Source organism: Carcharhinus amblyrhynchos, unplaced genomic scaffold (assembly GCF_965287045.1).
Source record: "Carcharhinus amblyrhynchos unplaced genomic scaffold, sCarAmb.v2.hapA scaffold_725, whole genome shotgun sequence".
In the NCBI taxonomy this organism is placed as follows: Eukaryota; Metazoa; Chordata; class Chondrichthyes; order Carcharhiniformes; family Carcharhinidae; genus Carcharhinus; species Carcharhinus amblyrhynchos.
In genome coordinates this window covers 6,793-20,422 of record NW_027650465.1, presented here as the reverse complement: position 1 = coordinate 20,422, position 13,630 = coordinate 6,793, and the positions used below count along the sequence as shown (strand labels likewise).

Here is a 13,630-nt window from a genome sequence, read left to right as displayed (position 1 = left end):
CAGTCCGAAAGACGCGCTTGGTTAGGGTGCATTGGCCGTGCTAAATTCTCCCTCAGTGTACCCAAACAGGCGCCAGAGTGTGGCAACTAGAGGATTTTCACAGTAACTTCACCGCAGTGTTAACGCAAGCCTACTTGTAACACTAATAAATAAACTTTAAACTTAAAGTTACAACTGAAAGGAAGCCAGTTATTTATATAAAGCCTTGTCAGTAACATCGTAAACTCATTCACACGGACTGAGTCATTCTGAAGTCAGCTCATTGTTATTACGGGGTTTCGGAAGGGTTGTGGACGCTTGGGACGGAGTTAACGGTTGGAATCTAATCAAAAGTTCAGACTGTTTATCTGTACGGTTATAGGTGTCTGGGCGACTGTTAAAATTGGGCTGGAGAACATAACTTACATCACTAAATAACACTCACCCTGAAATCCAATGGGGAATTTAGGAGAACCTCTTTACCCAGGTTGGGAGAACGTGGGACCCGATCCCGCGAGGGAGTGGGGAGAATGTGGGACTCACTTCCACGGGGAGTGGGGAGAATGTGGGACTCGCTCCCACGGGGAGTGGGGAGAATGTGGGACTCGCTCCCACGGGGGAGTGGGGAGAATGTGGGACTCGCTCCCACAGGGAGTGGGGAGAATGTGGGACTCACTTCCACGGGGGAGTGGGGGAGAATGTGGGACTCGCTCCCACAGGGAGTGGGGAGAATGTGGGACTCGCTCCCACGGGGGAGTGGGGGAGAATGTGGGACTCACTCCCACGGGGAGTGGGGAGAATGTGGGACTCGCTCCCACGGGGAGTGGGGAGAGTGTGGGACTCGCTCCCACGGGGAGTGGGGGAGGTGAATATTAACACAGTTTAGGGGGAATTTGGATAAACACATGGGGGAGAGATAGATGGAACAATATGGTGAGAGAATGGTGTAGAACACACACACTAGCATGGAGGAGATGGGCTGAATGGCCTGTATTCTCACTGTAATAGTGTGTAAATGTGTGAAGCACTTTCTCCTCCATTTGCTCTTGTCCAAACATTCCTTCCTTTCGCTTCTCTGGAGAAGCTCCCCCCCCCGCCTGCTGCCTGAAGAGCTTCGAACACTTGGAAACTTTCCAGAAGTTTGAGTTTTGCTTTTAGAAAACAGCTGAGCCAAGCATGTATTCCCAGAGAGACGGCTTCCTGAGCCTCTCATTCCAAACATACAGCAGTTCCAGCAGAATTCCTTCTCCGGGACACTGGGAGAGAGGGATAGGAGAGCAGCCTAACTGCAGACCCAGTTACATTGTCGTAGCGCCTGTCCCACATCGCAGGGGGTGGCACAGTGGTTAGCACTGCTGCCTCACGGCGTCAGGGACCTGGGTTCGATTCCAGCCTTGGGTCATTGTCTATGTGCACATTCTCCCTGTGTCTGCGTGGGTTTCCTTTGTGCTCCAGTTTCCTCCCACAGTCCAAAGATATGCAGGTTAGGGGGATTGGCCCTGCTAAATTGTCCCTTAGTGTCTGGGAACCAGCTAGGATAACTACATCGTGTCATGGGAGGGTCTGGCCTGTGTGGGATTTTGGACGGTGCAGTATTGATGGGCGGAATGGCCTCCTTCGGCACTGTCGGGATTCTCTGATTCTATCATAACCTCCCAATACTGTTCAGTGCCAGTGAATGACTGGCAGAAGTATCGTCACTGATGCAATACAAGGCTCTCAGCTAAGACACAGCAAGATCCCAGAAATAGCCACCTGATAACGAACAGATAAGCCACCTGATAACGAACAGATAATCTATTTTAGTGATGTTGATCGAAGGATAAATATTGATATTGCAGAGAGCTCACCCCAATCTGATTTTTAATACGTTCCTCGGAGCTTTTATACCTGAATGGAAGATAGACAGGGCCTCATCTTATCTGACAGTGTGGCACTCCCTCAGCACTGACCCTCTGACAGTGCGGCACTCCCTCAGCACTGACCCTCTGACAGTGCGGCACTCCCTCGGCACTGACCCTCTGACAGTGCGGCACTCCCTCGGCACTGACCCTCTGACAGTGCGGCACTCCCTCAGCACTGACCCTCTGACAGTGCGGCACTCCCTCGGCACTGACCCTCTGACAGTGCGGCACTCCCTCGGCACTGACCCTCTGACAGTGCGGCGCTCCCTCAGCACTGACCCTCTGACAGTGCGGCACTCCCTCGGCACAGCATTGTTAAACCCTGTTGTTCTGAGGTATCTCCTCCACAACCCGGTGTCATTCTGGGTACTCGCTCTCCAAACCGTGACTGCCCACTGTGGGCGGGTCCCAGCAGCCCACCCCACACCCGAGGTCACCTGACATGCTCCCTTAAAGGGGCAGTGCACCAACAAACGTAACACTCATTCTATGGGTTGAGATGTCAACCTTTCCCTTTAAAGACCACCCCTAACATCACCCTTGCCCCACAGCCAAGCTAAGACTGTACAAACATCGCGACGCCGTGGCCCCAAACTGACCTCGATTGTTGACTTGCTGACCACTGCTGATGTGTGCCCCCTCCGGCATGGTGAGCCAATCAGAACTGAGAGAACCTGGGGGAAAATGGAGAGAATATTCCATCAACGACGTCACCGAGCAACAGGGGAACTTTCATCGGGGTGGGGGGGGGGTTCGAGGGGCAGGAACTCAGCCTTGGAGGAGGAGTGACCTTTGGAGGACGGTGACTCCCCCCCCCAACCAAGAGGGTCAACCAGCCTCCCCCCCCCCTCCCCAAAACCTCCCCTGCAACCAAACCGGAAAGATTCCACTTTGCAATGAGGCAATGAACTCCAGGTCCTGGAATTCCTGCTCACATCATCGGATCAGACAATCCCTACAGTGCAGAAGGAGACCATTCGGCCCATCGAGCCCACACCGACCACAATCCCAGCCAGGCCCTATCCCTGTAACCGCATGTGTTTGCCCTCTGATCCCCCTGATACTAAGGGGCAATTTAGCATGGCCAATCCACCTAACCTGCACATCTTTGGACACTAAGGGGCAATTTAGCATGGCCAATCCACCCTAACCTGCACATCTTTGGACACTAAGGGGCAATTTAGCATGGCCAATCCACCCTAACCTGCACATCTTTGGACACTAAGGGACAATTTAGCATGGCCAATCCACCTAACCTACGCATCTTTGGACACTAAGGGGCAATTTAGCATGGCCAATCCACCTAACCTACGCATCTTTGGACACTAAGGGACAATTTAGCATGGCCAATCCACCTAACCTACGCATCTTTGGACACTAAGGGGCAATTTAGCATGGCCAATCCACCCTAACCTGCACATCTTTGGACACTAAGGGACAATTTAGCATGGCCAATCCACCTAACCTACGCATCTTTGGACACTAAGGGGCAATTTAGCATGGCCAATCCACCCTAACCTACGCATCTTTGGACACTAAGGGGCAATTTAGCATGGCCAATCCACCTAACCTACGCATCTTTGGACACTAAGGGGCAATTTAGCATGGCCAATCCACCTAACCTACGCATCTTTGGACACTAAGGGGCAATTTAGCATGGCCAATCCACCTAACCTACACATCTTTGGACACTAAGGGACAATTTAGCATGGCCAATCCACCTAACCTACGCATCTTTGGACACTAAGGGGCAATTTAGCATGGCCAATCCACCTAACCCGCACATCTTTGGATACTAAGGGGCAATTTAGCATGGCCAATCCACCTAACCTACGCATCTTTGGACACTAAGGGGCAATTTAGCATGGCCAATCCACCTAACCCGCACATTTTTGGATACTAAGGGGCAATTTAGCATGGCCAATCCACCCTAACCTGCACATCTTTGGACACTAAGGGACAATTTAGCATGGCCAATCCACCCTAACCTGCACATCTTTGGACACTAAGGGACAATTTAGCATGGCCAATCCACCCTAACCTACACATCTTTGGACACTAAGGGGCAATTTAGCATGGCCAATCCACCTAACCTGCACATCTTTGGATACTAAGGGGCAATTTAGCATGGCCAATCCACCCTAACCTACACATCTTTGGACACTAAGGGGCAATTTAGCATGGCCAATCCACCTAACCTGCACATCTTTGGACACTAAGGGACAATTTAGCATGGCCAATCCACCTAACCTACACATCTTTGGACACTAAGGGGCAATTTAACACAGCCAATCCACCTAACCTACATTTTTTCGGACTGTGGGAGAAAACCGGAGCACTGGGGAAACCCATGCAGACACGGAGAGAACATGCAGACTCCAAACAGACAGTGACTGAGGCTGGAATTGAACCTGGTTCCCTGGCGCTGTGAGGCAGCAGTGCTAACCGCCGTGCCACCCATGTTCGACACAACATGGTGGGTCGCAGGGTCCGTTCCTGTTCTGTGCTGTTCCAGGCGTGGTCTCACCAAAACCCTGCACGACTGTAGTGAGCATTTCTCTATTCCTGTAATCCCACCCTCCTGCAACAAAGGCCATTCCCCCTTCCGAATCGCTCACTGGGTCTGCACGCCAGCTTCCTGTGTTCCTCAGCTGGGCACACACATCTCTTTCCATATTCATTTCACACCTTCCCTAATAACATTCTGCGTTTCTGTTCTCACAATCGGAGTGAAGAGCATCCTACACGAACCTTCCATCTGCTGTGTCGGAGGAGAGCAGTGGGAGGTGTGGGGAGGGAGTGGGGGTCTCCGCCTGCTGTCCCGTCAATGTTTACTCCTCAACAAACATCATTAAAAGCAGATTAGCTGCTCATTATCGTGGCTGCCGCCGGTGGGATCTTGCTGTGCACAGACTGGCTGCCACGATTCCCACATTCGGGCAGCTTGCTTTTTCTAGGCTTTGGGAGATTACAGACAGAATCCGGTTCTTTCCCGGTGAAAAAGTCCCGGAACGCTCCCGGGTTCAGCATCACCTCAGGGTAAAGTTAGGGTCGGGTGGATGGGGAGGGGGTGGGGAGGGGCTGGGGGGTGTGGAGGGAGGGTTGGGTGCAGAGTGGGTGTAGGTCCGGTTAGGTATGGGTCTGAGAGGGAGGGAGAGCGAGCGCGAGGGAGGGAGGGAGGGAGAGCGTGAGGGAGGGAGGGAGGGAGAGCGAGCGTGAGGGAGGGAGGGAGAGCGTGAGGGAGGGAGGGAGGGAGAGCGAGCGTGAGGGAGGGAGGGAGGGAGAGCGAGCGTGAGGGAGGGAGGGAGAGCGTGAGGGAGGGAGGGAGGGAGAGCGAGCGCGAGGGAGGGAGGGAGAGCGAGCGTGAGGGAGGGAGGGAGAGCGAGTGTGAGGGAGGGAGAACGAGCGTGAGGGAGGGAGGGAGAGCGAGTGTGAGGGAGGGAGAACGAGCGTGAGGGAGGGAGGGAGAGCGAGTGTGAGGGAGGGAGAACGAGCGTGAGGGAGGGAGGGAGAACGAGCGTGAGGGAGGGAGGGAGAACGAGCGTGAGGGAGGGAGGGAGAACGAGCGTGAGGGAGGGAGGGAGAACGAGCGTGAGAGAGGGAGGGAGAGCGAGCGCGAGGGAGGGAGGGAGAGCGAGTGTGAGGGAGGGAGGGAGAGCGAGCGTGAGGGAGGGAGGGAGAACGAGCGTGAGGGAGGGAGGGAGAACGAGCGTGAGGGAGGGAGGGAGAGCGAGCGTGAGGGAGGGAGGGAGAGCGAGTGTGAGGGAGGGAGGGAGAGCGAGTGTGAGGGAGGGAGGGAGAACGAGCGTGAGGGAGGGAGGGAGAACGAGCGTGAGGGAGGGAGGGAGAACGAGCGTGAGGGAGGGAGGGAGAGCGAGCGTGAGGGAGGGAGGGAGAGTGAGCGTGAGGGAGGGAGAGTGTGAGGGAGGGGGATTGATTAGTCAGAGAGAGGTGGATGGGCCATGCTAAGTTGTCCCTTAGTGTCAGTGGGAACTAGCGAGGGTAAATGCACGGGGTTGTGAGGATAGGATTCTGGGTGGGTTTCTGGTCAGTCAGGCTCGATGGGCTGAATGGCCTCCTTCTCTACTGTCAGGATTCTATATCTGTGTCAACTCTCCTCCTCAAAGGGACTCTGGGACTGCGGCAACTTATAAACCACTCAGCAACAACACTTTCATCCTCCCCACAGCAACCAAAGGCAGGCACAGACCCCGAGGTGAGGGAACTGATCCCCCAAAGAGGACGGCTGGAAAGTCGGACATCCCGTCATCTCCTCCAGCCGGAACGGAGAATTTGGCGCCCGGCCTGAAGTGCAGCGGGACTGGAGAATCCCAGCCGCAGGTGAGGCCGGAGAATTCGGGCCTACATTTTCCCAGTGTGATACTTACATGGAAAAGACGCCGTGATGGAGAGAGTTTTAAACACAAAAGGGAGTCTGACAGCCGCTAGAAACCCGTAATTATGGATTCCCGAACTCATTCAGGAAAACACGCATCCGTGTTCGACTGACTAAATCCGCCTTTCCCCACTCTGTGCTTCCCGGGACAATCCGAGCAAAGATTCCACCCAGGAATCCCTCTCTCTCTCTCTCATTGTGTTCCCGGATCTTGCCCTGTCCGAGAATTCCCCAAATATCTGCGACTCAGCGTCTCCCAGACGTGGGCCCCACACCGTCCAGATGGGACCTCTCACTCGCTCGGAATTTTTGTCTTGGAAGGGATTTGGTGCGGACGGAATTCTTCAGAGCCTAAATCCTCGCCCGTTTCTCCCCGGGACGGGTCAGCAAGTTGCGCGGTTAACGCGGGAGCCGAGGTCTGCGCGCCGTTCCCGTTTCCCTGGGCGGGCGTGTGCTGGAATTTGGCACCCGGGGGCGGCCATCTTGAGAAGCCATTTTTTTTCCCCACCGAGACGGTTACGAATCTTTGGGATTGGCCAACCTGGTTGGCGAATCCAAAAAAAAATCTATTGACTTCGAAAGGAATCAGGGGAGTTAGGCAGGGCAGGAGAGTTCAACAAGGCCGGCCAAGGTCTTACTGAGCTGTGCAGCAGGCTCGAGGGGCTGAATGGCCTCCTCCTGCCCCCAGGGAGGTGAGGAATGGCACCACCCCCCACCTCTCCCCCTCCACCCTGTCCCCACCCAAACCTGAATCTTAACTCATCTTCGCTTGTTGAAGATTTTTAAATAGTTGGAGTTAATATTGGATTCCCGGCTTGTTCTGGAACGCCTTCCCGGACTGACACGTTACCCATTCCAGATCAACAACCTGACCATTCAAGCCTGAGATTCCCCAATTGCTATCCTGCACCATCCCCACCTGCCGCCTGCAAAGGAAGAGGCCATTCAGCCCATCGAGAATCACCTGCCGTTCAGTTAGATCACACCTTTCCCAGTTCAATTTACGCAGTTGAGTTGAATTTACGGCACAAAAAACAGGCCATTCGGCCCATCCGCTCTGTGCTGGTGTTTCTGCCCCACATGAGCCTCCTTTCCACCCTCCCCCCGCCCCCCCCTCCATCTCATCCCATCCTTCTATCCCACCCTCCCTCGTGCGTTTATCCACCTTCCCACTTAATGCATCAATACCATTCACTTCCCCTGGGAGCGAGTCCCGCACTCGCCCCCCCGCTCCCTGTGGAGGGCGAGTCCCGCATCCTCCATCTTGGAAATACTAAGGATGTAGCTGGGGGCCGGTTGTTGAAGAGGGAGCTTGACGTGGCCCCGTGGAAGGGCCGAACGGCCTCCTCCTGCCCCTATTTCCCATGTTGCTATGCCAACCACTGTGTCGCCACGGCACCCAGGACACCGAGGAGGATCCATGACTAAGGCACCGTATAGCCCTTAACAACCGGGAGGCGAGGCCTCAGTTGAAGGCCCGATTTCCATTTTAGAGTAATGTCCACTCCCCCCAACCCCCACGTCCCTTCCGCAACCCCTCCCTCCCCTCCCCTCACCTCCGCAACGACTCGAGTCAATCCGGAGAACATGTTTGCCTCCAGCTGCTTCTGATTAAGGGATAGGAAGGAAGGATGAAGGGAACGTCAGGCAAAAAAAACAAAATCTCCCTATCGGCAAATCGCCAAAGCTGTCTTGTAGCTAAAACTTGGCGTCTCCGGCCTCTCTGTTACCCAATTGGTTCAAAGCGAATAAATGTTTGTGGTCGAATGAGCTCACTCCAAACACTGGGGCCAAAATGTGGGGGGGTGGGGGGGGTGGGGGGGGGGTGGCGGTGACATTTGCTGCCTCCCTCTATCCCCAGAGCCCTCCTTAACCAAAGTACCGACTTTCACCCCCTCCCCCCTTCCCTTTTTAGCGGTGAACCAGTTCCTCCCCCACCCCCGTCTCTTCACTTGCAAGCGCTGGTCACAGCCTACCCCACTCCCAACGCGGGGAATCGAGTTCAAATCCCACCCAAGCCGACTTCAGGGAGCGTAAAGGAGAACAAGCCCCTGTCTTCGTCGCCAGGGACGGAAGTAGAAAGGGCCGAGAGCTTCGAGTTTTTAGGCGTCCAGATCACCAACAACCTGTCCTGGTCCCTCCACCCAACAACTATAGTTAAGAAAGCCCCACCAACGCCTCTACTTTCTCAGGAGACTGAGGAAATTTGGCATGTCCGCTACGACTCTCACCAACTTTTACAGATGCCCCATAGAAAGCATTCTTTCTGGTTGTATCACAGCTCGGTCTGGGCTCCTGCTCTGCCCAAGACCACAAGGAACTACAAAAGGTTGTGAATGTAGCCCAATCCATCACACAAACCAGCCTCCCATCCATTGACTCTATCTACACTTCCCGCTGCCTCGGAAATGCAGTCAGTATAATTAAGGACCCCATGCATCCCGGACATTCTCTCTTCCACCTTCTTCCGTCGGGAAAAAGATACAAGAGTCTGAGGTCACGTACCGACCGACTCAAGAACAGCTTCTTCCCTGCTGCTGTCAGACTTTTGAATGGACCTACCTCGCATTAAGTTGACCTTTCTCTACACCCTCGCTATGACTGTAACACTACATTCTGCACTCTCTCCTTTCCTTCTCTATGAACAGTATGCTTTGTACAGCGCGCAAGAAACAATACTTTTCACTGTATGTTAATACATGTGACAATAATAAATCAAATCAAATCAAAATCAAAAACTGTCCTCATGGGTGGCACAGTGGGTTAGCACTGCTGCCTCACAGCGCCAGGGACCTGAGTTCGAATCCCAGGCTCGGGTCACTGTCTGCGTGGAGTCTGCACGTTCTCCCCGTGTCTGCGTGGGTTTCCTCCAGATGCTCCGGTTTCCTCCCACAGTCCAAGATGTGCGGGTTAGGTGCCAAATTGCCCCTTAGTGTCAGGGGGACTAGCTAGGGTAAACGCATGGGGTTACGGGGATAGGGCCTGGGTGGGATTGTGGTCAGTGCAGACTCGATGGGCCGAATGGCCTCCTTCAGCACTGTAGGATTCTATAGGCTAACGGCACTTTGGGGGAACTTCCAACACAGATCGTGCCAGATGTTTAATTATTATTAATTCATGGGATGTGGATGTTTTGTCGCCAATCTCTGATTGCCTTTGAACTGAGTGTCTCGCTGCTCTATTTCAGAGGGCAGTGGAGAGTCACCCACATTGCTGTGGCTCTGGAGTCACATGTAGGCCAGACCGGGGTAAGGACGGCAGATTTCCCTTCCCTAAAAGGGTTTTTCCGACAATGCTTTCATCGGCAGATTCTTAATTCCAGATTTTTTTAAAAAATTGAATGAAAATTCCACCAGCTGCTGTGGCGGGAGTCGAACCCGGGTCCCCTGGGTTAATAGTCTAGCGATAAGGCCACAAACAACCGCGAGAGTTCAGCGGACCAGGACGGAGCAGAGAAGGACAACTTTAACAAAAGAAGGAGCTCAGCAAATTTCACCAAATAAGTCAGAGATTTTGAGCGTGTGGCTCTGTTACTCTGTCCCCCCGCTGCTTAATTTATAGCTTGAGGAATGTCTATGTGCTCTACGTGGGACAGTAAACCAGAACATTACAGAAATTGTTTCCTTTCCCATTAGCCGGGGTGTTAGGTTACACTGAAGAATTTGGTGATATATTTCCCCCACTGGAAACATGCACTTTCTGTCTTAAAACGAGTTTCCTTTCCCCTGCCTTGTTTTCTTTTGTGGGACATGGGTGTCGTTGGCTGGGTCAGCATTTATTGCCCAAGCCTAGATGCCCCTTGAGAAGGTGGAGGTGAGCTGCCTTCTGGAATCGCTGCAGTCCACGTGCTTCAGGTTTTTAGGTGCCCAGATCACCCACAACCTGTCCTGGTTCCCCCCTCCACACCGACACTATAGTTAAGAAAGCCCCACCAACGCCTCTACTTTCTCAGAAGACTAAGGAAATTTGGCATGTCCGCTACGACTCTCACCAACTTTTACAGATGCCCCATAGAAAGCATTCTCTCTGGTTGTATCACAGCTTGGTCTGGGCTCCTGCTCTGCCCAAGACCACAAGGAACTATAAAAAGTTGTGAATGTAGCCCCAATCCATCACACAAACCAGCCTCCCATCCATTGACTCTGTCTACACCTTCCACTGCCTCGGAAAAGCAGCCAGGATAATTAAGGACCCCACACACCCCGGACATTCTCTCTTCCACCTTCTTCCTTCGGGAAAAAGATACAAAAGTCTGAGGTCACGTACCAACCGACTCAAGAACAGCTTCTTCCCTGCTGCTGTCAGACTTTTGAATGGACCTACCTCGCATTAAGTTGATCTTTCTCTACACCCTCGCTATGACTGTAACACTACATTCTGCACTCTCTCCTTTCCTTCTCTATGAACGGTATGCTTTGTCTGTATAGCGCACAAGAAACAATACATGTGACAATAATAAATCAAATCAAATCCAGGATTTTGACCCAGCGATTGCGAAAGAACGGCCGATGTATTTCCCAGTCAGGGTGGTGTATTCAAGAGGCAGCTGGATATAGCACTCGGGATGAATGGGATCAACGGTTTTTGGGAGAAAGCAGGATCAGGTTATTGAGTTGGATGATCAGCCACGATCGTGATGAATGGGGGAGCAGGCTCGAAGGGCCAAATGGCCTCCTCCTGCTCGTACCTTCTATGTGAGTGGCTGGGAAGGGGACTTGCAGGGGGTGGTGTCCCCCATGTATCTGCTGCACTCGTCCTTCTAGATGGAAGTGGTGGTGGGTTTGGAAGGTGCTGTCTAAGGATCTTTGGTGAATTGCTGCAGTGCATCTTGTAGATGGTACACACGGCTGCTACTGAGTGTCGGTGGTGGAGGGAGTGGGTGTTTGTGGGTGGGGTGTCAATGGAGCGGGGCTGCTTTGTCCTGGATGGTGTCGAGCTTCTTGAGTGTTGTTGGAGCCGCCCCCATCCAGGCAAGTGGGGGATATTCCCATCACACTCCTGACTTGTAGATGGTGGACAGGCTTTGAGGGGGGGTCAGGTTTGCAGAATTCCAGCATTACTATTAGTGAGATACTACACAGCAAAGCGAGGGGACTGATTGGTATCCTCACTCCTGGCTCAGCTGAGATTCTCTCACACGATGTAAACCGTTAAGGGATTGGAAAGGGTGAACACTAAACCAGACTTTGAAGGAAGGACAGAGAGCCTCAGAACAAAAAGAAAAAGATGTAGCTTGCACGCGTAGATTCAAACTAACAGGTTTATTGGAAGAGAAGGGAGTGGGATAGCTTGATCTTGGGTTCGGACATAGCTCGACATGAGGGCCTGTACTGTGCTGTTCTACGTTCTAGAATTGCACAAACTGAAACTAAAACAGCCTGTGCAACACCCTAACGACATCGCCATCAAAACATGCAATCTACTCTTAAAGCAATCATCTAACCAGCTTGATATGTGGCAGAGATAACAGATGTTGGGCTGAATGGCCTTTGGGCAGCATGTTCTGCGTTGAACATCCAGATAATCAAGGTGAGCAGGAGTAGGCCATTCAGCCCTTCAAGCTTCTTAAACAATGGCCAATCGACGAGAGGCAGTTTCACATCCGGGTCATCAGGGTAAGAATCTACCCTTCCTTCCTCTCCCTCTACACCAGCGGGGGTATTTCTTTCAGAGCAACAGGGGAGACAAAATCCTCAAGGCAACACAGTTTTGCAAACTGACGCGCACCCTACGGGGGAGGGGTGAGCGTTTGGCAATGGAGAAAAGTGAATCATTTTCAGAGCGAGAGGCGGAGATAGATCCTCAAAGACTGAACTGCTCAGAGTTGGCTTTGAAGTCAGGAGTTTTGGTGGTTTTTGAGGTTTGACTCTTTGGAGAAGAGAAAATGTCTTCATAGCAACCAACTGGAGCTGTGTTGACAAGAAATCTTCCAATATTTCCCACATTACACCAGAGAGCAAGCTACAAACGAACATTAAGCTGGAACAATATTCAAGAAGAGGTGGCGAAGAGAGGCCACAGAATCACAAGACTCCCCCCCTCACATCTGCTCATCACCATTTGAGAAGGCAGTGGTGTGGCATTATGGTTTAGTAACCCAGCGTCATGATCTGAGGTCTCAGGTTCGAATCCCACCACGGCAAACCAGGGAGTTTTATTTCAATAAAAATCTGGAATTAAATTTTAAATCAGGGAACCCCTGCAGAGCAGGAGGCCATTCAACCCATCGAGCCTGCACCGACACTCTTACACAGGCCCTCTCTTCTCCCTTCCCCACAACCCTGCACGTTTACCATAGCTAAACCATCAAATCTTGGGACACTAAGGGACAATTTAGCATGGCCAATCCACCCTAACCTACACATCTTTGGACACTAAGGGACAATTTAGCATGGCCAATCCACCTAACCTGCACATCTTTGGACACTAAGGGACAATTTAGCATGGCCAATCCGCCCTAACCTGCACCGCTTAAACTGGACCATCTCGAGGGCAACATGACAGCTCAGAGACTATCTCTGTTGCTGTGTGGACACATGGATTTGGGCCTGTGTCTGTGGGAGTTTGCACGTTCTCCCCGTGGTTGCGTGGGTTTCCTCCGGGTACTCCAGTTTCCTCCCACATCCCAAAGATGTGCTTTTAGGCTGATTGATTGGGTAACAAATTGTCCCTATATTGGACCTCCCTGATCCTGGCACATTAGGCGTAGACTAAAATCATGAATAGGTCACTGAGACAGTGGGACGGCGGCGCGGGCTCGTTGGGCCGAAGGGCCTGTTTCCCGTGCTGTGTTGTTCTTTGTTGTTCTATCTTTGGACACTAAGGGGCAATTTAGCATGGCCAATCCCTCTAATCCCTAAGGATTCAATTCCTACCTTGGCTGTCTGTCTAGGTGGAGTTTGCACCTTCTCCCCGTGTCTGTGTGGGTTTCCTCCGGGTGCTCCAGTTTCCTCCCACTCTCCAAAGTTGGAGTGGCCATGCTAAATTGCCCCTTAGTGTCCAACGGTGTGTGGCCTAGGAGAAATAACGGAATACACGTGTGAGGTTACGGGGATAGGGCCTGGGTAAGATGCTCTGACAGAGAGTCGGTGCGGACGTGACGGGCCGAATGGCCTCCTTCTGCATTGCAGGGATCCTATCTACCCTCCGCACCAGCCTGAACCACCCAGTTCCACAATTCTCTGAGGAAAGAGTTACCTCCTGGTGTAACTTTGATGTGGCACCCCCCCCCCCATAAAATCGTGATGGTCCCCGCCACCCAAATCGCCCCCTGACCCCTCTCCCCCACCCCCCCCAAGTTGCCCCTCTCCCCCACCCCCCCCCAAGTTGCCCCCCCCCCGATCCTGCTTCC

The 13,630-nt window shown here is 52.8% G+C and overlaps 1 protein-coding gene across 1 annotated transcript in view; it reads right to left on the bottom strand.

The window, feature by feature from the left end:
• Nucleotides 1-13,265, bottom strand: part of LOC145339890 (pleckstrin homology domain-containing family G member 1-like) — a 68,145-nt gene extending 54,880 nt beyond the window's left edge. The window contains exons 1-2 of the mRNA XM_080184428.1: nt 13,155-13,265; nt 2,483-2,557 (exon numbers count right to left, since the gene is read on the bottom strand). Of these exons, the coding sequence (XP_080040554.1) occupies nt 2,483-2,531 (49 nt within the window). The 5' untranslated portion in view covers nt 2,532-2,557; nt 13,155-13,265. The remainder of the gene's footprint in view (nt 1-2,482; nt 2,558-13,154) is intronic.
• Between the last annotated feature and the right edge of the window lie 365 nt (nt 13,266-13,630).